General features: G+C 46.8%; 2 protein-coding genes across 4 annotated transcripts; both read left to right on the forward strand.

Annotated features, from left to right (window-relative positions):
* The first annotated feature begins 689 nt into the window (after nt 1–689).
* On the forward strand, nt 690–14,544 carry SRP72 (signal recognition particle 72). The gene is made up of 19 exons (XM_053941698.1): nt 690–851; nt 1,870–1,990; nt 3,715–3,838; nt 4,630–4,773; nt 5,547–5,658; nt 6,709–6,740; nt 7,313–7,437; nt 7,531–7,588; nt 7,768–7,899; nt 8,297–8,425; nt 8,922–8,994; nt 9,556–9,620; nt 10,600–10,695; nt 11,156–11,259; nt 11,866–11,943; nt 12,557–12,694; nt 12,966–13,003; nt 13,317–13,476; nt 14,288–14,544. Exons 1-19 carry the CDS (start codon nt 746–748, stop codon nt 14,460–14,462), a joined length of 2,010 nt encoding a protein of 669 aa, XP_053797673.1. The 5' UTR covers nt 690–745; the 3' UTR covers nt 14,463–14,544.
* Nucleotides 14,545–16,486: 1,942 nt separating this feature from the next.
* On the forward strand, nt 16,487–22,558 carry ARL9 (ADP ribosylation factor like GTPase 9). Of its 3 annotated transcripts, none has more exons than XM_053941832.1 (4): nt 16,487–16,809; nt 17,230–17,398; nt 20,131–20,306; nt 21,371–22,558. In XM_053941832.1, the coding sequence occupies exons 1-4, from the start codon at nt 16,660–16,662 to the stop codon at nt 21,548–21,550; spliced, it is 675 nt and encodes a 224-aa protein (XP_053797807.1). In that variant the 5' UTR covers nt 16,487–16,659; the 3' UTR covers nt 21,551–22,558. The 3 variants fall into 3 exon arrangements, with proteins under 3 accessions (XP_053797807.1, XP_053797804.1, XP_053797806.1); XM_053941829.1 differs by lacking the exon at nt 16,487–16,809 and adding an exon at nt 18,504–18,578 and having other exon boundaries at nt 17,311–17,398; nt 20,054–20,306; XM_053941831.1 differs by lacking the exons at nt 16,487–16,809; nt 17,230–17,398 and adding an exon at nt 18,504–18,578.
* The last annotated feature ends 74 nt before the right edge of the window (nt 22,559–22,632 follow it).

The following is a 22,632-nucleotide window of genomic DNA, read 5'->3' on the forward strand; positions in this document are numbered from 1 at the left end:
AGTGCCTCACCACCCTCTGGGTGAAGAACCTTTTCTGATATGTAGCCTAGACCTTCTCTGACTGAGCTCCATTCCATTTCCTTGACTCCTGTCACTTGTCACCAGAGTGAAGAGGTCGGTACTTGCCCCTCCTCTTCCTCTCTTGAGTATGTTCAAGACCACAATGAGGTCTCCCTCTCTCCTCCAGGCTGAACAAACCAAGTGGCCTCCAGCGCTCTACATAAAGCTTCGTCTCAAAGCCCGTCACCGTTCTTTGGGCACTCTGACAGCTCAGTGTCTTCCTTATGTTGTGGCACCCAGAACTGCCCCCAGCACTCGAGGTGAGGCTGCCCCAGTGCAGAGCAGAGCAGGACAATCCCCTCCCTTGTCTGGCTGTGCCTGATGTCCCCAGGACAGGGTTGGCTCTCCTGGCTGCCAGGGCACAATGACTCACATTCAATTGCCATGGACCAGGACCCGCAGCTCCCTCTCTGCAGCGCTGCTCCCCAGCCTCTCGTTCCCCGTGTATACACACCGCCAGGGTTGCCCAGGTGCAGAACCCGCCGGCCGTGTCACGCCTCATTCCCGCAGCAGTGGGAAGCGGCGGGGCCCCGAGCCAAGCACAGCGCACGGGCCCGGGGGCGGCGCCGGGCAGGGCGGGGCTGCCGGAAGGGCACGAGCGCCGGTCGGAGGCGGGGCCCCGTTCGGCACTTCCGCTTCCGGCGCAGCGCCGCCCCCGCGACGTGTGTCTGGTCCCGGTGCCAAGATGGCGGCGGCCGCGGGGGCGGCGGCGGCGGCGGGGCTGTGGAGCGAGGTGAACCGCTGCGGCCAGAACGGCGACTTCGCCCGCGCACTCAAGTCCGTCAATAAGAGTGAGTGCGGCGACAGTGCCGGCCCCCGCCCCGCGGGTCTGTGGTCTCTGCCCGGGCGCGTTGGCCTTGTGGAGGGTCGCTGCGGTGCGGCGGGTGGTGGCCGTCCGTAGGTGTCGTGCCGGGAGCAGGGCTGCGGGGATCTTACTGTGTTGGGGTAGAGGGAAGAGGGGCAGCTGGGGCCCAGGCTCCGCTGCTGTACCGTGACCATCGGGTCCTTGGGTTGCATCACGCATCCCTTGCTGTGGGTTAAGCCTTCGGAGTTACTCGTAGGTTTTCCTTCCGTTTTGATCTTGGGATGAAGGAGGGCTTTTCCCCGGGAACTGGAGGAGTGGTGTTGTGCAAATGGACTAACTGAATTGGGAGCAACATCTTGCTCGAAAGGGAGGGTTCACGTTGAGATGTGTTGTTTTGGTGGCTAGGCATCCAAAACGCGATTGCAGTATAAGGCACGTTGTGGTTATAAGTTCTGTCTGTGCTGCTGGTAGGCACTAGGGATTCATCTCCTGTCCTGGAAAAGCTGGCATCCCTGAAAAAAGCCAAATAGCAAAACCCATGCCTCTCTTCTAGTTCTCACTCATTGTCATCCACTGGCAGAAAGTTTTAGCGTGTACAGTGACTCCCTGACAAAAGCCACACTGTTATTCTGTACCAGCTGTTTTCCTTCCTGAGTATCCTTTACGTGGCACTGGGGCCTTGGCACTGTGTTCTTTGCCTGGAAGTGAAATGCCAAGAAAAGTTTTGCCCAGGTCTGTGTAGCCCTTTGGTGCAGCTCTCTTCCAGACATGTTAGCACAGTGCATGCTTCTGGTAAGTCCAGGATTTATACTGGATTCTTTTATCCTGCTGGGGTTTGTTTCATGATCCGAGCCAAAGCAAGCCATGCAAGGATGCTTTAAGTTGATGTGACCACTCTCTAGGATGGGTTTTTGCAACTCTAATAATATGAGTCTCTTACAAAGCCTGGGTTTGTATTGGATCATTGAGTTGGATCATTGTGTTGAAAATGGTTTCTCCTCCAGTACTGCAGATCAACAAAGATGACGTGACAGCGCTTCAGTGTAAAGTAGTGTGTCTTATCCAGAATGGGAACTTCAAGGAAGCCCTTGGTGTAATCAATACCCACACTAAAGTGTTAACCAGGTGAGTTGTGTCTTGCTGTGCTCTACAAAATATGAAACTCCTGAGTCCTTGAGAAGCTGCTGTAGCTTCAGTGGAGGGGACTAATAAGGCAGCAAAATAAAGACCTGGATATGCTCAGAGACATTGGGGTTGGTCTTCTCAGTGACACACTTATTTATGGGAGGGGGTGAGACAGGGTCTGGTCGAGTTTGAGGCAGTCCAACATCTCTGTTACTGTTGAAGGGATTGTCCCTAACTGAGTTTTCAGCCACCTTCACGTGCTGATTCTGCTTGTAGATGTGGCTGGGTATCGTGGCTGGTACAAGGGAAACGGACAGATCTCTCTGGGAGGGAAGTGGCAGCGAGCTGTTGGCTTTGCTTGGCTGTCTCATTATATGGCTCCTTGGGGTCCTTTGCTTTGCCAGCCTGAAGGAACTGCCTCAGCTTTTGGGGTGGTGCAAGCCCTTTGTGCCTCCTCTCAAAACCAGGACCCTGGAGACAAATAGTGTTTGAGAACAAGTCAAGCTTCTCATTTGTGTCCTTAAGACTCTAATTTTGTTCCTTATAAGGATGCTCTTTGTGCAATGACAAGGATGAAAAGTGCTACCCAAGAAACTGGCTGGCAGCAAAATTTTTCTGTTTCAGATGCTGTTCTTATTAAGGAAATTCCCAGAAAGGTGTGTTGAAGTTACCAGTGTGATGAAACATACCTTTTTTTTGTTTGCATCTGAATAACACATAATTACCCTGTTCACCAATTCCTTCTTTCCTGGGACAAGAGGGGTTTAATTCAAGTTTTTTAGCTTATTATTTTATTATATGGTAAGGAGAAGCAATATTTTTTTTTGTATTCAACTGGTTTCAGAGTTCTTCCTATAACTTCTTTTGGCTCATTCTGCTGTGTGTCCATGTCCTGCAGAGCAAAGAAAGTGGTGGTTCTTGGTCTGTCTTGAAGTTTTCCTATCCTGCTGCTTTGATTTAATTCTAAATGCCATTAATTTTCAAACTTCCTTAATACTCAGTTGAATCGAGATAATTTTAAATCGGCGAAGTAAAGCTGATAATAAGTGGCCCCAGGCATGAACTAAAGGAATTGCTGATTAATTTTCCTTTGGCTTAAGTGGTAACTCAGGGGGATAGGTGGAACATAGCATTCAAGGCTTTGCTTCTTTGAGAATGCTTCCCTGCTGGTGTGAGCTTGCTTTGAAGCCAATTTATGTTGGCAAAAGCAAACCCTTTTGCTGCAGTTCTGCTCCAATCATATTTCAAAATAGGTTAACGTTACCTTTGTCTTGGTATGGGACCGTGTTTTATACCTTCTCCTCTTTCTGTGTCTATTGTCTGTAAAAGTTTGCTGTAACAATGTTTCATTGTAATGTAATGCCTTCTCCTTAAGAAAATGCCACGGAATGAAGTTTGCAATTGTTTTACATTTTAAGCATTTGATTAGCATAATTAGTAGGCGGCCTGGAGCAGAGAGGATTTGGAATACAATGTATGTGGAAATGCCATTAAAAAGGAACCTTTTTTTGGAAGAAGTTTTGATATGCTTTCTCTGTTGAACACCAAGTAGATAGAAGATACTTACATTGCTCAACAGATACATAATTCAGTAATCTGGGATCATGTGTTTGGATTTTTGGTTATGTAGCAATCTGTGACTACTTAGGGCTAGTTATATGTGAGTGAATGCTGTTAAATGGAAACTCTAGTGCTTGCTGTCAGCTTTTGTCTTGTCCTTGCAGTGATGTTATTGCCTTTGAGAAGGCCTACTGTGAATACAGGTTGAACCGTATTGAAAGTGCTCTCAAGACCATTCAGAGTGCCAGTCAGCAGACAGACAAACTGAAGGAGCTTTATGGACAAGTGGTAATTACAAGCTTTTCTTCCTGGTGGGAGTTTCATATGCTGGATGCCTTGTCCCTCCTCTAATGGGGGCAAGTATGGGGATAGAATTTCCTTCTCTGGCTTGAAGGTAAGGACAGGTATGGTTCCAACTGCTCAAACTTCAGTTGCCTGTTTCTGGAGGCAGTGTCATCATCTCCTTCCCACAGAACCAAAGCAATACATTTTTGACTTCTGTTCCCTTCCTGGGTCTGGCCTGATATTAGCCATCTGATTGAGGAAGGAAGAGATCTGATGGGATTTGTTTGTGCTTCAGCCAGCTGTTTGCATTAGATACCTGTTCAGGAATGGTTTGTGGGACCTGATGTCTCAGGCATTAAAAGTGATGTGGAAAAGAAGTTATGCTTTTTCCTCTTCTTTTTTTCCTGGTTGATCAGAACGGTTTTGTGAAGAATTGGCTATCTTCTCTTAGCTGCATGAAAGACCATTCATTTAATTTCTTTCTTAGAGAGGCGATCTAATTTGGAAGAAGGCTGTTTGAGGACAAAACTGAGTAAACTGCTGCTTTTAAAGAAGCTGTTTTAGGAGTAGGAGCTGTGTCATTTTTGTGCAGGTATCTGGTGTCATTGCTTGAGTCCTTGCAAGTGTAGTCTACATAGCTTGCCCTTAAAGGTAGATGCAAATGTTAGTAATGTTCAGCTTAAAACGTATGATGTTCTGCTGCCCCCTGTCCATGGGGAGGGAGGAAGGAGGCTGTAGTTACCAGCATGCACAGAAAAATACTGTTCTGAGGGCTAATCCCTTTCCTTTCTCAGTTGTACAGACTGGAGCGTTATGACGATTGTCTGGCCGCGTACAGGGACCTCATCCGCAACTCCCAGGATGAGTATGAGGAGGAGAGAAAAACCAATCTCTCTGCTGTTGTGGCAGCACAAAGCACATGGGAGAAGGTGGTGCCAGTAAGTGAGTATGTATGTCTTTGGGTGTAAGAGTGAGAGCCAAGGAATTAAAGGATACAAATTGTATTGGAATTGTGGATACTGAACAGGACAGAAATGTGTTCCTGTCTCATAAAGATTTCTGAGTATATTGAAGATCACTTAGGGGTTTTCCCTGTATGGAGGAATAAATGCTGTTTTTATTTATGAATTATACTTCACCTTTGATCTCTAGAGAGCTTGTACTTTAGATGTTACAGTAGAGCAGGAAGTAGATATTTCTGAACCTGCATTAGCAGAACACCTGTGGTGACTAGCACTTTTCTCTCTCATTACCCTCTTGCCCAGGGTTAAAGCTAGTTGCTCTGATCATCCAGCCATGTTTGGGAATATTTTTGTTAATGAGCTGTGAAGATTGTAATGTTCACATTTGTTTAGAAATCCTTGTCTTTGGAGGTGCACACAGCATGCTCAGCTTTCTGTTCAGTGCTGTGGATCCACTTTCTAATTCTCTAGAGCAGCAGTTCTTAGTTGCCCTCTTGCACCAGCCTAGGTAGTCCCCAGGTTCAGGCTGGAGTTTCCTTGCTGCCTTATCAGTTGCCTCTGACTTTGTGCAGTGTGAGGGAAGATCCTTTGTGCTGCAACTTACTTGCCAGGTATGTGCCCCGTTAAATTTGCTCCTTAAATTTATTTTTCAAGGATTAGTTTGAATGTACAGGAAGACTCTGGTTTGTGTCTGTTGCCTGTTAAATCTGTTGGTGTTTATGCAATGTTATATTTATTTTTCATGCTAGGAGGATTTAGGCCTTCGAGAGGCTACCTACGAGCTGTGTTATAACAGTGCATGTGCATTGATTGGGCAAGGAAAGCTGAATGAAGCAATGAAAAAACTACAAAAAGCAGAAGGTAAAAGCTTAGTGAGGTGAGAGGGAAGTTTTGTGTGGTAGAAGTAGTTATTTGCTCTCTGTAGACAGAAATCAGAGGAAAAGAGGTTTTGAGAATTTAAAAACTGACCAGCAGCAGGATTTTTTGTGAAGCTGGTGTTTTTGGACAAATGTTACTCTGCAACTCTTTTCCAGAGCCATGCAGCATGTCCTGGCTCTCCTACAGCCCCCTGGTTTGTATTCAATAAGTTTGTGCATTTTTTTGAAGCAGGAAGTAGATGTGAGTGTAATCTCATAAGCATGAGATGAGATTTTGTTAGTATGAGTATGTACTTGAATACATGCTATAAAAGTTCAAAATACTTCATGGAATGAATTGGTATAAGCCAGTAAATGAGCTTTTTAGCAAAGAGGATTTTTTTCTATGGGGTGAAAGGGGGATTTTATGCGTTTAAAAAAAGTCTGGGGAGAGAACTAGGAAGGACTAGTTCTGTCTGATCTAATTGCTCTTGCAGATAAATAGGTCAGTTCTGTCCCAGTTTAAATGAAGAATAACAAGTGTCCCATACAACTGATAAGCATGTGTAATTTGAGCCTATGTCCTTTGATAGTAGTCCTTTGGAGAGCAAACAACAGATATTCTGGTGAAGTATGAGAAAGTGACTAGTATGGGTACTGAAAACTAACAGAATTGCTGCCCCGTAAAGGTTGTTGTAAGCTGAATGTTGCAGGTTTGCAGTGCTTAACTCATGAGACCAGTGAGCAGTTGCTGCTGATCCCTATGGGAAAAATCAGGAGCTAGGTCTAAGGAAGTTTGCTCAGGAGAGAAAATGAGTGTCTGGGAGGGACAGTATCTTTTGTGCCTTTGATAGTTCTTCTGCATCACATAGTCTGCTCTCTTATGCTTAGTCCCATCCATCATCAGACTGGTAGTCTGCTGTGCCCTTGTAGTGCTGCAGAAGTTTCAGGGATACATGGAAAGGTTCTATGTTCCCTCATGCTTCTTGTCTGGTTTTTTTTTTTTTCCTAAAAGCCTTCTAAATTGTGTTTTTAAATTTGTTTTTCCTTGTAGAGCTGTGCCGCCAGTCGCTGTCAGAAGACTCTGTAAGTTCCTGATGTTGTTCTGGAGAGTGTTTGCTTTGCAGCAGTGGAAGCGAGGGTGCAGTCACAAAGTGCAGAGAGCCAGAGCAGAGCCAGGGCCACTCTGCTGGTACCAGCATGTGAGGCTGGGGCAGCCATCATGGCTGTTGCAGGACGGCAGCTGACACCACAGGCTGTTTGCTGCTGTGCTCCTTGCATAGTTGCCTGTTCTGGTGCATGTAGAAGGGTGCAGGTTGTCTGAAACCTCCCTGTGACCTACCCCTGCTAGGGATGAACGTGCTGAGTGAGTGGTGAGAAACAGGGAATTTGTAGCCAATCGTTGCAGAGCGACAGATTGAATGTACGAGTTAAGGTAATCTTCAGATTCTAGCTGGAGTGGGTCAGCTTTCTTTTCTCCTAGTTTAAGTCAGATATGCTTCTGTTTGTGCTGTGGCTGCAACCTTCACCTGTGGTAGCTGGGGTATTTTGCTGCTAATACTGCCCAGGAATGCTCACTGATGTTTGCCAGCAGAGTGCTGAAGCTGGAAGAGAGGTGAGATAGCAGCTTTTTACTTTTTGCTTTGATTATCCTTCAGGATGTGACAGAAGAAGACATTGAGGCTGAACTGGCTATTATTCATGGTCAGATGGCTTATATCATGCAACTGCAGGGGCGTACAGAGGATGCTTTACAGCTCTACAATCAAATAATCAAGTTGAAGTAAGGCTTTTTTTAAAAAGCAAATGCACAGCCTTCCATTTGTGAGAGACTGCTGTTCAGTAACAGTATGCTTTCTGCTTTTCTTATCTGCAGGCCAACAGATGTAGGACTCCTTGCTGTCATTGCAAATAATATCATCACAATTAACAAGGTATCGAATTACCTTGCCACTTTCATTGTGGTTAATCAGCTTGCTTCTCTGCTTCTGTGGAAAGAAGGGAGATAATCAGTAAAGATGTTTTCTTAAACAATAGTTAAATTGCAGACCCAGGGACCTTTTCTTCTTCAAGGAGTGTAGTGAAATCTTCTCATGATGTGCGATTTCCGCAGGACCAAAATGTCTTTGATTCAAAGAAAAAGGTGAAGCTGACCAATGCAGAAGGTGTTGAGCATAAACTCTCCAAGAAGCAGCTCCAGGCGATTGAATTCAACAAAGCTTTGCTTGCAATGTACACTAACCAGGTAGGGGAAAATGATCTGTGATAAGTAGCTATGGATTAAATCCACAGGAGTTTGACTGGGCAAAAATGGAGATGCAACTGTTCTATTTCAGAAGATAGGACCACTTGGTTTAGGCACATAAGTAAGCAGAAAAATAAAATCATCCCTAAAAGCACAACTGTCTGTTTAGTGACTTGGGTATCGCTGTAGGGAGGATGGTGTGGAGATAACTAGAAGACAAAAAGGATGTGGGGGTTCTTAGATGTATCTGAAGGGCCACTAAGAGGACTTCTTGGTTCTGTGTACTCATTTCAGGGGAGTCACCACTAGTATCTCTTCTCAGATACTGTTGGTTTCTTAGCCCTGTGTAAAGTGCTCACAGAGGTTGAGAAAAGTGTGTTCTCTCTTTCCACTCCAGGCAGATCAGTGCCGCAAGCTGTCAGCAAGCCTGCAGTCCCAGAGTCCCGAGCATCTGCTCCCTGTGCTTATCCAGGCAGCCCAGCTGTGTCGTGAGAAGCAGCATGCAAAGGCCGTAGGGCTTCTGCAGGTAGGTTAAGAGAAAGTTGGCCAAGCACCATTTAAACCTGTGCATTGTGTTTTCCTGTGCTTTTTTCCCTTAGTTTGTTTTGTTTGGTTTAAATTTCCAGGGGTATCTGACTCCTTCTTTTGTTTTGGTTTAATGCTGTTGGAAAGCCTTCACACCCTATTGAAAAATTCTGCTTTTAAAGGGAAATAGTTGCCTTACACTTCTGATTTTTATGCTTACGAAGCTGTAGTAGACTTCTAGGGTAAGCAGTAGGCTTTGCTGCTCTGCTTACAAGCAGTTTGCAGCACCCTTCATTGGAGGGAATGAGTGGCCTGGGATAGAAATCTGAAAGGGCACACTTGGGGGTCCTTCTCTGCTGTGTGCTGAAATCTGCCTGTGCTGGAAAGCTTTCTTTGGCTCTTGCCAGCTTGCTGTGACTGAGCATGACATATGATTCACCAAAGCAGCAGCCTGGTGCCCACACACAAGTTGAATTGTTGTTTCTTCTGACTCCCAGGACTTTGCAGACCAGCACCCTGCCAGTGCAGCTGAGATCAAGCTGACGATGGCCCAGCTAAAAATTGCTCAAGGTATCTAGTGTTCTCCTTTGTTGGGAAGTGTCTGCACATGACATGGGTACAAGGGGTGAGAAAACCAGACTTCAGGGCAATCTTTGCTGCAATCACTGTTGTGACAGGGGTGCAGAGCAGAGATTCTTTCAGTCAGGTAATACATATATTTAGCTACGGCAGGATGATGCTGCTAGCTAATGTCTGGATACACAGGCTCCACAGATTGCTGGCAGAAATGCCCACAGTCTGTGAAATGCTGAATCTCTTCTGGGGCAGGATAATATTGGGAGCAATGTGAGGCTCCATAATGGTACCATTCCTGTACGCAGTCAGGCAGCACAGACTTGAGCCTGAAGAGAACTCCCTGGTAGCCAAAGCTTGCTCCTGAACCCTTGCAGGATGTGACAAGAGCAGAAGAGTCCATTGTGTGGAGGTCTGTCCTTAACTCCTGCAGTGGGGGAGAGGTTGTGAGAAGGGGAATTGTTCTGTCCCCATTGTTTACCTTTGGCTCGAAGTTCACGGGTGGGATCAGGTGTTGTGATGCCATTCAGAGTATGTTCTTCCTTGTCTCTCTTCTAGGCAGTGTCACCAAAGCCTGCATGATCCTGAGGAGCATAGAAGAATTGCAGCACAAGCCTGGTATGGTAAGCAAAACTCCATCTGGACTGTGTAAGGTTTTTCCCTTGTAGGAGAGCTTTGCACTGCTTGCTCCTTTTTGCCTCTCCCCCATGGCTGCCACTTGACTTGAGCATCTGCAGGATTCTGAGCCCGTCTTCCTTGTCTTGGACAAAGGTGGTATTATAACTTGCTTCAGGTAGCCTGAACGTAGTCACAGAAGTACTCTGCCTGTCAGAGGGATGCTCTCTGCCTATGTTCCCACTCCCTGGTAATCTCTCAGTCCTGCATGTTGCCTGGATTTACTTGCATAACATGACTGGAGCAACTGCTGGTTGCTGGTAGGTACTGTTGGGACGTTTTAGAAGCAGCTTTAGGACAGCAGGCCTTAGGGGGAAAGTGTTGTGTTCCATCCCTGCAGCATCACCCTGATCTGCATGCTTATCCACACCTGCTATTCAGAAAAGCTTGATGACCTTGTAAATGCTCTCATGTTCAGCATGAGCATCTTGAACAGGGGCTGATAGTTGGATCTGTTCCAATTGTGACTGTCAATAGTTATAAGTTAACAATAATAGCTCTTCGCCCTGGGTCATCTCTGCTTGTGACTGGGATGTCAGCAAATTGATGGTATCCTTATAATCTCTTTAGTGCTGATTTCTTTTTTCATAGCTCTTGGGGTAGAGAACGGAGGATGAAAAAGGTTTTCTAATGAAACTGAGTCCTGTGATAAGCAAATAAAGTGCCAAGACAGGAAAGTTCCATCTATGAATGCAATCTTAGGCTTATACCATAGGAGAAAGATGTTGGGGATGTTCCTTTGAGAGTGACTTGGGTAGGAAGATGTGGCCTGGGTATCCTGCCTGTTACCACAGCTGTTTTTTAGGGACAGAGCAGAAAGCTCACGCTGACTCTGCTTTTGGGAAATCCCATTGTTTAACTGCTGAGACTCTGGCTGTAGACAATTTGCATGAAGATCTGCTATTTACTGCTCTTGAATGTTTACAGGTGTCTGCATTGGTGACAATGTACAGTCATGAAGAGGACATCGACAGCGCAATTGAAGTCTTCACACAGGCTATCCAGTGGTATCAGCAACACCAGGCAAGTCAGACCAGAGGAGCTAATGTGCAAGAATCTGTCCTGGATTTTCTAGCCAGTCCAAATCAGCTTTTCCTGTTGATGCGTAGCCACAGCAGTTATTCAGCTGGGGATTTGGAGACATGTGAGCTCCTGTTTTGTGAGCATTTATCAATAATATATTATTTTAGATGTGTTACAAATAGGGAGCAGCAGCTCCTGCCAGATTAGGAGGGTGGCATCAATAGATGCCTAAATGTAGCAATCAGGACTTCTCCCTGATGGGAAAATATGGTGGAGCAGCAAGCTGCCTTGTCCCATGCAGTTCTGCCTCACTTCCCAGAATGCAAAGGTGGTCTACTTTCTGCATGACAGGATGTTAACTCAGTTCTCCTTGGCCAAGCCTCAGGTGTATTAAAGCCAGCTAGAGCTGGGCTCCATGATGTGATAATAAGGAACTAATTAGGGCTGCTGTGTCTTTCAGCCAAAGTCTCCTGTCCATTTGTCACTGATAAGGGAAGCTGCCAACTTCAAACTAAAGCATGGCAGGAAGAAGGAAGCAATCAGCGACTTGGAGGAGCTCTGGAAGTGAGTTGGGTGGTTGCTGAGCAGCAGGTCTCCACCCAGAGTCCTCTGCAAGCTGTCTGATGGCAGGCAGTGACTGACAATTTTGATTGACTAGTAGCTGTCCTTTGGAGTTGCTTTTGCATGGGGGCTTCAATGCAAGGCTGTATTTTGTAAGAAGGGGAGATAATTAATTTGATCTGTAGTTGATGTTCACTTGAACACCTGGTAGACTTAACCCAGAAACCTCTTGTGTGCAGTGAACATTGCTCTGGGGACTGGAATGCATTTTTTTCTAGTGCTACATGAACATGGATGTCTAGATTTTAGTTTCTGTTGTGCACTTTATGGGATCTTTTATTGGGGGGAGTGTTAACTTGCCTTTGCTACTGGGTTTTTCCTCTTTTATTGCCTGCTTCATGATACTGTGAAATTGTCTGCTCCTCCCTTAATCCACACCAGTGATATTTGGTGGTGTGCTCTGGAGGAGACCACATACTAACATGCCTGTCCCCATAGATAGCAACTGTGCTGCAGCAGCAAGCACTGTGTGGTGTTACCAGTCTTCGAGAAGAGTAACAGTGGTAACTTGGTCCTTTTCTGTTTTGTTTTGTTTTTTTCTCTAAAAAGGCAAAACCCAAAAGATGTGCATACTCTGGCACAGCTCATCTCTGCCTATTCCCTTGTTGACCCTGAAAAAGCTAAAGTGTATCCTTTTAATGGTGGTGAAAGAGGTGTTTGGGTATTGCTTCATTGGATTTTCAGCTGTGTAGGGATTTGAGACCCACTCTTATGCAAAGAAAGGCAAGGAACCTCTCTGGAACAGCTACATATCCAGGTCAAGTTGTCTGGAGCTACATTCTTTCTAATTGGCTTCATTACTGTGATATCTCAGGACCCTTTTATCTTTGGCCTCCTTCTCTTTGAGAATTAGTAAGACAAGGTGGAACCAAAACCAAGAGCACCTGCATATTCTCTGTCAGAATCTTAAACCTGTGGTAATAATGCAGGACTGATACAATATGGCGAAGCTCTTGCTTAAGCAAAATCTCGTTCACATACTGCTTTTGTCACCTGAGCTGCTTTCACAGGAAGCTGTTCCCTGTATTAAAGAGGGAAAAATGAGGCCGACGGCGATTAATCAGCTCATCCCAACTTGTGTAAGAAGCCAGTGAGAGAGATGGAAATAGTTCCATAGGCCGGTCTGGTGTCTGCGTCGTTAATGGACAGAATTTATTTAAGCTGAGGTTGCCTCTTGCTGTCTGGAAGAACATGGGTGTTTATGCTCGCTCGTTTGCATCCCTGAACTCTTCCCTTGCAGTCTTAGCAAACACTTGCCTTCCTCAGACACCATGTCACTGAAAGTAGATGTTGATGCGCTGGAGAACTCCCATGGAGCAACCTATGTTCGGAAGAAAGCTGGGAAGCTCACTGGAGACAACCAGCAGAAGGAGCAAGGGTAAAGCAGGCTGCTATATTTTTTATTTCATTTTATTGCTATAGCTGTGGTGCATCCTTCTTTGAGGTGATTCAAGAACCACACTTGGTGTGGTGAAAGCATTGCTGTAGAAGGCAGGCTGGTGGAAAGGGAGTTGTTTGACTACAGGGTACTTTATGTAGCAGCAGACCAAGTTCTTAGATAGGAATGGTTTAGCTTCTTCCAGAGCTAGCTTTTAATTGACTTGTCTGCTTTGTCTCTGCTATGTCACAATGTCTTGTTTTCCTTTCAGACAAGGGGAAGTGAAGAAAAAGAAGAAAAAAAAGAAGGGTGAGTTTTATTTCCTAGCTGTTGACACAGCACAGCTCCAGAGAGCTCTCCAGATTCTTTCTTCAAATAGCCGGCCTCCAGGTCCCTAGGAGCTAGAGCCCTTTGCCAGGACTGTGTCTCTGGGAACCTGGATCTTCATGATAGCTTGTTTGGTGGGGCATTTTTCCTCAGAAGTGAGAGTAACACCCTGATAGGGTGATGTAGTTGCTGGTCTCTTTATGCTGCCTGGCTACTGACATCCCATGCATGTCCCTTGGTGATGCCTCTAGTCTGTTGACCCCAATCTCATTTCCCGGCACTGGATGTTCTGCAGGAAAGCTGCCCAAGAACTACGACCCCAAGGTGACTCCCGACCCTGAGCGGTGGCTTCCAATGCGAGAGCGGTCCTACTACCGTGGACGGAAGAAGGGCAAGAAGAAGGATCAGGTTGGCAAGGGGACTCAGGGTTCAACCACAACTGGCTCCTCTGAACTGTAAGTACCTGCTTTGCAAGGACTGATGGGGGATTCACTCCTGGGCAGCTGGGAGGGCTGTGTTTCTGCTGCTCTGCTGCAGCTCTGTCACCACACCAACTGTGGGCAGCACAAGTGACATTGTACTTTGCTGCTTGAACCTACTACCAGCTGCTCTCCCTGGAAATCCCAATAGGTTCCTGAAAACCAGTGTGGTAGGATAGGCATGCTTGAAGGTGCCAAGGTGCAAATTAAATTTTCTTAATCTTTTAATGTGCTTTTCCTTTGGCAATGAGATGAATTTTGCATGCATTCTCTTGAGCAATTTGTTTTCAAGGCTTCTGGCAGCTGCAGAACCATTAGCCATGATTTGAGAAAACACTGTACTTCCTTCTAAGCTGACACTGATTATTTGAGCTGGAATCAAGAATTACCATTATGTATGAAGCCTGACAGCAAGATGGTGTGTAGCATCTGAGAGGAAGGATGCTAGGTTGGCACTGCCTAGGAGTGGGACCTGAAAGGCTTCTTGAGTTTTGCATGAGCTGTCACATGTCTATTCAAAAGCTAGCCTTTCTTTCATTGTCAGTGACTTACAGCATCTACTGAACAGCAGATAGAAGGTGATTGCTGCCCTTTGAGACATGTTCCCATCTTCTGCCAGCTCCTTCTGCATGTTGAAGCCTCTCCTTGCATGAGTGCCCTCTCATACATGATGCTTGCTACCTAATGGGGCAGCTGCTGCTTTTCACTGTCAGCTCCCTGCATTAGTACCACATCTTGCAGGTGGTTGTGAACCCACACGGTGTCTTTTTCTCTTGTCTTTCTGCAGGGACGCCAGTAGAACTGCCAGCAGCCCACCTACCTCCCCTCGGCCTGGCAGCGGGGCAGCTGTATCAGCTACAAGTAACGTCATCCCTCCCAGGCACCAAAAACCCGCGGGTGCCCCAGCCACCAAGAAGAAACAGCAGCAGAAAAAGAAGAAAGGGGCTAAAGGAGGGTGGTAAAAAGCAGGATGTGTAACCTCCCTCCTTCAATACGTGATGCTGGTTGCAGAATAAAGGTCAAAAGCGAGTGCTGGCGAAAGACTCTTGGCATCTGGATCTCTGTCCTGCCTGTCAGTGGTCTGGAGGGAGATGGGCTGGCATAGATGCCATGATCTGTCTGCTCACCAAGTTCCCCTCCTCACATTTTACCCCACTGTGACTTGGGTTGTTGCCATCAAAGTCAAACATAGCCCCTAAGAAGAAATCTGTTCCTGTGTTGCCAGACATTTAAGAGACATGAGATAATCAAGAATTTCTTAAAATGTAGTTTCATGTTCCTCTTGCATATGTCAGTTTAGGTCTTTAGCAAATTTATCTATGCATGATGCAAGCACTGTTTTTTATGTCAGTCAGTCATTGACCACTAAAGAGCAAAGGCACAAAGCATCTTAGAAAACATCATCTGGGCTTTATAGTACAGGAAAAGATAAGCTGAAGGGGAATAACAAGACTGTTAGGAGAAAGCATGGTGAAGTGTATGGCAGCAGATTCAGTGTCCCGTTTTCTGCAAGCCAGCTGCCTTATTCTAAAGGGCTTGGCAAAACAAAGGTGAGTGGAATGTGTGTGGTTGTCTGAAGTGCGCTTCCTCCTCCTTTGGCCTTGACCCTATGTTCCTACAAGTCTTAGGTGCTGGGTTTATGAAAATAAAGAGTGGTACAGCAGCAGGTCAGCTGTACCTCTTGGTGAATCTGGAGAGGGACCCAGAACAAAGGAAATCCTCAAAAAAATGACACCTTTGAGACTGTAAGTGCCCATCCTGCATGCACCTTGCACATGCCTCTTGGCACAATGCTTATTTTGGTCTGGATCTTTAACACCTTACTGAGGTGTCTGTGCAGGAAGGCTGTTGATGGTTCTTGTGAAGTTGCAGCTTTGCTGACGGTTGTCTCCTGATGCACGTGATGCACGTGCTCCCTGGCAGAGCATGGGAAGCAAAAAAAGCCCAGGAGTTAGGATAAACACATTTTTCAACAATGAAAACAACAGTGTGTTATCAGTATTTTTCCTGTACTAAAGCAAAACACAGCAATATGCCAGCTACTAGGAAAATTACTAGGAAAACTAATTTCAGCTGTGGAGGTGTAAGTTCATGCTTTGCAGCCTGAAGCTTCAACAAATCCAGCTACTCATCCTAAGCAAGTAAAGCTAAGCAAACAGCATACTAAATCATACAGAATTATAACTGTATCTCATTCTGCTGAACACTTATTCATGCTCAACTACTATCTCTCAACACATGTCTTGAAAATTCTGGTTTGATCTGAATGTAGCCAAAACATTTTTCCAGACACAGACTGTCAGTGGTAGAAATGGCACCTTGGAGGGGGTTGTCAGATGTCAGCCCAAAAGGCAAAAGCTTCTGTCTCTGAAAGAATTTAAAGCAAAGGCCTTAAAAGGTAGGGACTAAGGGTCATGTTACTGCAGCTTAAGGAAAAAACTACTCCTGAGTCCTGGCAGTAAAAATCTACTATGCAAAATCCATTTTTTCTACCTTGCCTGTACAGTGGGGGTATCTGAGAAGGGGGCTGAAAGTGTTTTGTCTGAAAGACAAAGGAACAGAGCATAGAGTAAGAAACAAGTTGTATGAATGGCTGGCAGGCACTTGCTGCCAACTGAGTGCTGAACAAGGAGTATTTTAAATTACTTCCCTGGGCAATATGCCTCCACTTAGACAGCAGCTGATGACTACAGGAGAGCGACCACTGTCCTGCAGCAATCCCATGTTTGGAGGGGAGATACTGGAGGAGATCACAGCTCTGTTCTTCAGACGTCTTCTCTGGTGAAACCTAGCACAAGCTCTGGCCTGATGGAAAGGCTAACTCGTGACACTGCTGGAGCCCTGTCCCGGGTACCTGGACAGTGTCCTCAGGACTGCTGCGCCGAAGCTGGGCGCGCAGGCAGAGGCAAGCTGGGAACAGATCCCGCGAGGGTGGGAGCGGGGGGTGCAGCAGCAGCAGCAGTGCGGAAACCGCGGCCTCCCTGTACCAGCGAGAAGCCGCCCGCGGCAAGGCTCGCTCTCTGTTTCATTGCCACTCGCGTGTTCCCAGCCTGGCACTGGAAGCCCGGCTGGCGGCGGGAGCCGCGTTCGTGGCTGCGGGGGGCGCTCTCCGTGCGCGGTGCGGGTGCGCGGTGTCCGGTGCCCGCGGCCGGAGCGGCGATGGACTCCCGCCTGCGGGCCGCCGCGCTCTGCGGGGCGGCGCTGGCCCTGGCGGGCGGCACGGTCGTGGCGTTCCGGGCCTGGGCCCGCTGGCGGAGCGACGTCTCGCTGCCCGCACGCTCTGCAGCCGCCGCCGCCGCCGCCGAGCAGGTACCGGGGCTGCGTCGGGGCGGCGGGCGAGGCCGCGGGGTCGGGGAACGCCCGCTGGGCCGCCCGGGGCCTCTCGGCGTGGCAGCGCCGCCCCGCCCGTCCTGGGCCACCGCCACCTCGGCCCTGGCGCTCCCCGGCGGCGCCCTGGGCCGCGGCGGGGCGGTGGGCGGGCCAGGGCCGCTCTCCCCGCTTTCCTGCCCCGCGATACCCGGGGCCGGCGGTGTCCCGGGGATCCCCCCATCGCTGCGGCCGTGCGCTTGTGCAGCAGGAGCCCCGCGGGCATCTTCAGCTTCTTCACCGCGAAGGGGCTTTTGCTGTGCCTTCCAGGCCCCTTGTTCAGCCTCCTTCTTTCCCCCAGCCCTGCTAAGCTTTGCTCTTGCCCCGCCTGCCCGGGTAAATGTGCTGCCCCTCGCTTTGCAGGGTAAAGGACACGGTAAGCAGATCCTGGTGCTTGGCCTGGATGGGGCTGGGAAGACTAGCATTCTCCACTCCCTGGCAACTAACCACGTCAAGCGCAGCGTGGCTCCCACCGAGGGCTTCAATGCCATCTGCATAAACACCGAAGAGTCCCAGATGGAGTTTCTGGAGAGTGAGTGAACCTGTTTTAGTATTGAACATAAAATAAGTTCCTGTCTTGTGCCTAAGTGATCAGGCACATATTTTAAAAGCTCAATGTCCCCACATGCTGCTTTGATAATGTGAAGTTGTGATTATTTTCTCCTTGGGGATTCTTCTTTCTTACCCAGCCTCTTTGAAGGAGAAGACACAATGGTGTTAGAGACCAATTTTCATTCAGCCCTGACATCCTGGGAATTCTACTCCCAGAGAGAGATGATTAATAAACCTGATTGGGTGAAACCAGCAGAGGTTTCCCCAATAAGCCCTATGGACCTGTTGTGGTCCATAGCTGTTGTACTGCTTCTCCTTGGTGCTCATGCCTGGCAAAGAGCAAGAGCTACAGAGAAGTAATAAGTGAAAGAAGAGAGGGGGAAGAGAAAAACTTTGTCCCCTTTCTAAAGCCTCATATGTGGTGTTTTCTAGTCTTTAAACAATCTTTTGAAAGCATTTTGTTAAAATTTCTGTACTGTCGTTAGCTCTGATTTTTGGGTATTGTCTGTGCCTGCAGAGGGCATCTCCTGTGATGCCTTTGGTGCATCACAGCTGCTTGAGGTGCAGCTAGCTGACAGGAAAGGTGGAGGCCCTGGGGTCAGGTCACTCCCTGGTACAGAGAGGCTGACATCCAACCTCATCAATGCCTGCCTTCTGTGGGGGCAGGAGCTGCTCATTGCTTCCTGCTGTTTCTGCACTGTGCTGTACCAGTGCTCAACTGGCTCACTTGGCAGCTAGCCCATAGATGCCTCTGTAGCTTTAGCAGGTCTAAAGGAGTTGTGCTGTTCCCAGGTAAGTTTTTGGGGTGTAGAGATGAGGCCACTTAGACAGAGTTTCATTCCCAGTCTTACTGCCATAGGAGTCTCTGCAGTGGCTTGGGGAGATCATCTTTAGAGAGATGCTTGTAGTGTGTGCCACTCGCCTGGTATGTAAGAGGATGTCTCCTACTGGGATGTGCTTTGCCTGTCTGAGCCCAGAGAAACCCACAGCGTCTCTTCTCCTGCCTGGGGATGGTCTGGGCCCAGCACTGCATACACCACAGCAGAACCTGTTGTTTCTGAGTCGTCCTTCCCTCTCTGGTCCAGGTTGGTAGTGCCTGAGATGTGATGGCTGCGATCTGACCCATGGGAAATGCAATGTCTCAGGCCAGTTTCAGCCAGGTAAATCCGTGCATGGCTCTCTAATCTGGTTACTTATCCAGTCTGTACCATTGCCTAGTCCAGGGGTTAGCAGCCTATGCTGTGATCACATGGCACGAGGTGATCAGCAAACAGCAGGGGTTTTATTTTGCTGGCTTAGACAGGTGGAAAACTGTTCTTTTGCTTTGTACCAGCATACAGATAACTGGATGGTATCTTGTCCTCTGCAGGTACTAGGAGCTTCTGGCTTCTGCTGAGTTCCTACAAGTTTGGGGGGAAAAAAATGTTCTCTGTAAGGTTGCTGACCCCTGGGTTATGCTATGCATGAATACACTTAAAAAAGGGAGCAGTGCTGAGCCCCTGCAGTATCACAGTACAGAATTGGGCTTCTGTCCCAAACATTACATGTCAGTCACAGCCCTTTGGCTCCTTTCCACAGTGGCAGACTTGCAGTTCTGCTTCCAGGTACATTGGGCCACTTGAAGAGGCAGGCATGCTCTAGTGGGAAATATTACTTCCCTTTCCATAGTCTTGAAACTACTGAACACTTTTGACTTAAGTGAAAGCAAAATTGTTTTGACACAATAAAAGATGGCTGTATAGTCAGACAATTTTGAAAAGAGCTCCTGTGATAGGGAACCCCAGATATATTGCTTTGTAAGCTTGCTACTTTTGAGATACTTGCACATACCTTTTGAGCACCTCAGTACTCTTTGAGCGAGTTGTTCTGCAGTGTGCCTGGAGAAGACCTAGAGACCTGAAAACAAATCTGAAATACTTAATACACTGATACTTATTCTTTCTGCTCTTAAACTCAGCAAAATACTGAATTCTTTGTCCCCAGATGGGAACAACAATCTCAAAGAACTTGCTGCCTATAGTTTCACCAGAGAATTGTTTTAAGACCTAGTTTTGAAGGTGAACAGCTTTCCTCTGTATGCAGCAGAGCAGAGATCCTCTGTATCTCATTTCTCCATGAGAAATGGAGAAATGGATGCTGTGCAAAGATTACTCCAAAGGGTTGCCTGAAGAGTCTGCTGGGACTTGATTTTTCTCTCTTGTTAAGCACCTCTGGTTATTGACAAAACTGTGGGAGTTTTGAGATAGTTCTTAGTGTCATACAAATACAATGAGAGCCCTCCACACCGCAGAGCTAAATTTCTCCTTTGGAAATTGTACACCTGCTTTGTCTTAAAATGAGATGGGCATTTGGAGATAGGCTATATGGGGACATTTGGTGTTTATGGACACTGAACCATTTTCTACTCTCCTTACTTGCTTGAGAGCAAGAACCAACAAGGCAGAGAGCAACTGTAAAGAAACTGAACCCAGAATCCTCTCAAAATAAGAGCTTAAAAAGGAAAGTTTTTTTTTTTCCCCCAAAGCATACTTCATGGGACATGACTGGGGAAAATAAAGCTGTTTTCAGTCTCGTGTACAGTAGCCAAAATACTTTGATGTTTTGGTAATCCAAATATGTTGTGTTTTCGGCCCAGGACCTGCTGTCTGCACCTCTGGGAGCAGTGCTGCTTGAATCACTTGGTGAATTCTGTGCTGCTGTCTTCTCTTCCAGTCGGGGGCAGTGAATCTCTGCGTTCATACTGGAAGATGTACTTGCCCAAAGTGCTGTTGCTGGTCTATGTCGTGGACTCGGCTGATCATGCCCGACTGCCTATGGCGAAACAGCTGCTTCATCAACTAATCCAGAACAACTCCACCCTGCCTGTGGTAGTTCTGGCCAACAAGCAGGTAAGAGTTCCCTGCTGCTGCCACAGCTTAGGCTGGCGGCAACTTTGGAAACAGCAACAAAGCCTTTCAAAAGAGGCTTAATGCCTTTAAGGAGGGCACAAGGCTGGGAGTCTTTCTGACACACCTGTTGACCACAAAACAAAAGAATCTGAGCTTGTTTTGGATCTGCAAGATGCAGGTCCTGTGCTTGGTGAAGATACAATCAGAGATGTGGGTAGAAACTGCTGTACATTTGCAAGGTTTGGGAGCTTCAAGGGAGACCAGAGGTAGATCTGAAGTTAGGTTTCTGTTCTGAGTATCTGCCTAGAAATACCACTTCACCTAGCAGCTAAAAAGTGAAGCACTGTTGTTTGCCTTCAGACTGTCCGGTTGGTTGTTCCTAAGGCTGCTTCTGAAATCTGAGGGAAAGAGCAGCTTTCCCCACAAGGCAGTGCTTCCCCCTAAGATCTTTGTAGAAGTCTCAATGATTGGTACTGTACCTGGAAAAGAATCAATCAGATGACAGAAGAGCCCAAGAGTTTTAATCACATATTCTCTTCTATCAAAGCTGCATGCTCAGTTTGCTCTACATTGTTACCTCCTAAATTTCTAGTAACTGAGGCCCGTTACTAGTAGTCATTTATGTTACTTTTGAGCACAAGTGCAGGCTTGGGCTTCATCAGACTCAAAGGTATCAGAAACGCTGGTGTCTGAGAAGGTAGGCAGGGCATGACTGTTGTATATTTGCCCAATTCTTGTAACTCTTTGCTGGGCACCTGGGGTCTTGGGCCGTCAGTGCTTTTGTCTGCCTCGTGCAGGTGGTCTTAGATATCAGAAGCAGTGGAATTAGTGTAGAAATAGAAACAACTGCACCCATATTTCTTCAGGAAGAAATTAGGTTAGAAGTTAACTCTCTTCCCCCAAGGCATTTTAGGACATGGGAAATGACCTCATTAAAGGTACATAAGAATGGTGCCCCAGAGCCTTTGGGACTCTTTCCCTCCCTGGACAAATTAGTGGCTCAAAGTAGGAATGGTGCCATCACATCTTGCAACTAACAGGCTTGTTTTATTTTTGTGTAACAGGACCTCGAAGGTGCATATTGCATCGCTGATATTCACGATGCTCTGGCTCTGTCTGATATTGGGGACGAGAGGAAGATGTTCTTGATTGGTACCCATGTGGCAGAAGATGGCTCTGAGATCTCCTCCAGCATGCAGGATGCCAAGGAGCTGATAGGGCAGCTGGTTTTGGAAACACAGTGACAGCTCTTTTCTTACAACTTGGTGTCTGCAGCTTAGGGAGAGCAGGTGTTAATATATGGTCAGTTTGCTGTGTGGCAGCTGAAATTAGCAGATATGCTTTTCTGGTGGGTGTGGAATTCCTCTGAAAGTGGTATCTAGTTGGTAAGAAAATCTTAATTTATAGTGGTTTGAAAATAAAATAGTGGTTTGAGAAGTGGTCTATTTTTAGCATATTTGTAGGAGAAAAATTGTCTGTCTCTCAGGCAGCAGATTTAAGGGAAAATATAGCTTATGGGTTAGATAATTTCATGTCAGGTAGGAATCAAGCACTGACTTCCGTGGAAGAAAGTTGCATCCAGTGAATTTAAGATGGCTTGTCTCAGGTTAAAGTGAAATATGTTTACTTCACAGATTTTACAGAACCATTTCAACAGTGGTGTTCTACTAAAAATGAGTCCTCACTTCTTGACAGTGTCAGAAATTTAAAGTGCTGCAACTAGTGTTTTTGACAGTGACAATTCTTGCTGCTGTGTTGGACCCAATTGTTATGGGAGTGGCAAATTGGTAATCTCTGGAAGTTGGGTTGGTTACTGCTTCTTTAGTGGGTAAGAACAAGAAAATGAAAGCAGTAATATATTAACTGTTTCTTTGCCTACAGGCAAAAAACCAAAATGGTGTAATTAGAGGTAGTGACTGGATGCTTTTAATTTAAATTGGCATCAAAGGTGGGAGACTTGTCCATCAGGTTGAGCAGCTTATTTTAAGCTTAGTCCGAGATGTCCTCGAGCAAGTAGTCATACTTGTGAAAACCCTGTTGTTTCTTGACGGTGGTTTCTGTTAGCATAGCAGGCGAGGAAGGTGACAAGCTGCTGAGGAGTGTCACTTTCCCAGTGTCCTCCTAATTATACTCAAAGGACATGACCCAGGAGCTGTCCTGTAAAAGACTGTTTTGCACCCGCATCTATTGTACGAGGTTTTTATAGTTTTGTCCTTTGTAACAGATGCATAAAGCAGAAAATTCCACCCTAACCACTGGTCTGGACTGCTCTCTTCTCTTCCAGTTGGGGAGCAAGATGTTCGGGTGCGGGAGGCTCCCGAGGCCT

The sequence above is a fragment of the Vidua chalybeata genome, chromosome 4, assembly GCF_026979565.1.
Source record: "Vidua chalybeata isolate OUT-0048 chromosome 4, bVidCha1 merged haplotype, whole genome shotgun sequence".
Taxonomy (NCBI): domain Eukaryota; kingdom Metazoa; phylum Chordata; class Aves; order Passeriformes; family Viduidae; genus Vidua; species Vidua chalybeata.

Coding starts and splice junctions, on each gene's coding strand:
- SRP72 (XM_053941698.1), top strand. CDS start 746: ATGGCGGCGGCCGCGGGGGCGGCGGCGGCGGCGGGGCTGTGGAGCGAG. Junction 7,589..7,767: donor ATATCATCACAATTAACAAG/GTATCGAATTAC, acceptor CGATTTCCGCAG/GACCAAAATGTCTTTGATTC. Junction 13,477..14,287: donor ACAACTGGCTCCTCTGAACT/GTAAGTACCTGC, acceptor GTCTTTCTGCAG/GGACGCCAGTAGAACTGCCA.
- ARL9 (XM_053941832.1), top strand. CDS start 16,660: ATGGACTCCCGCCTGCGGGCCGCCGCGCTCTGCGGGGCGGCGCTGGCC. Junction 16,810..17,229: donor CCGCCGCCGCCGCCGAGCAG/GTACCGGGGCTG, acceptor CTCGCTTTGCAG/GGTAAAGGACACGGTAAGCA. Junction 20,307..21,370: donor TAGTTCTGGCCAACAAGCAG/GTAAGAGTTCCC, acceptor TTTGTGTAACAG/GACCTCGAAGGTGCATATTG.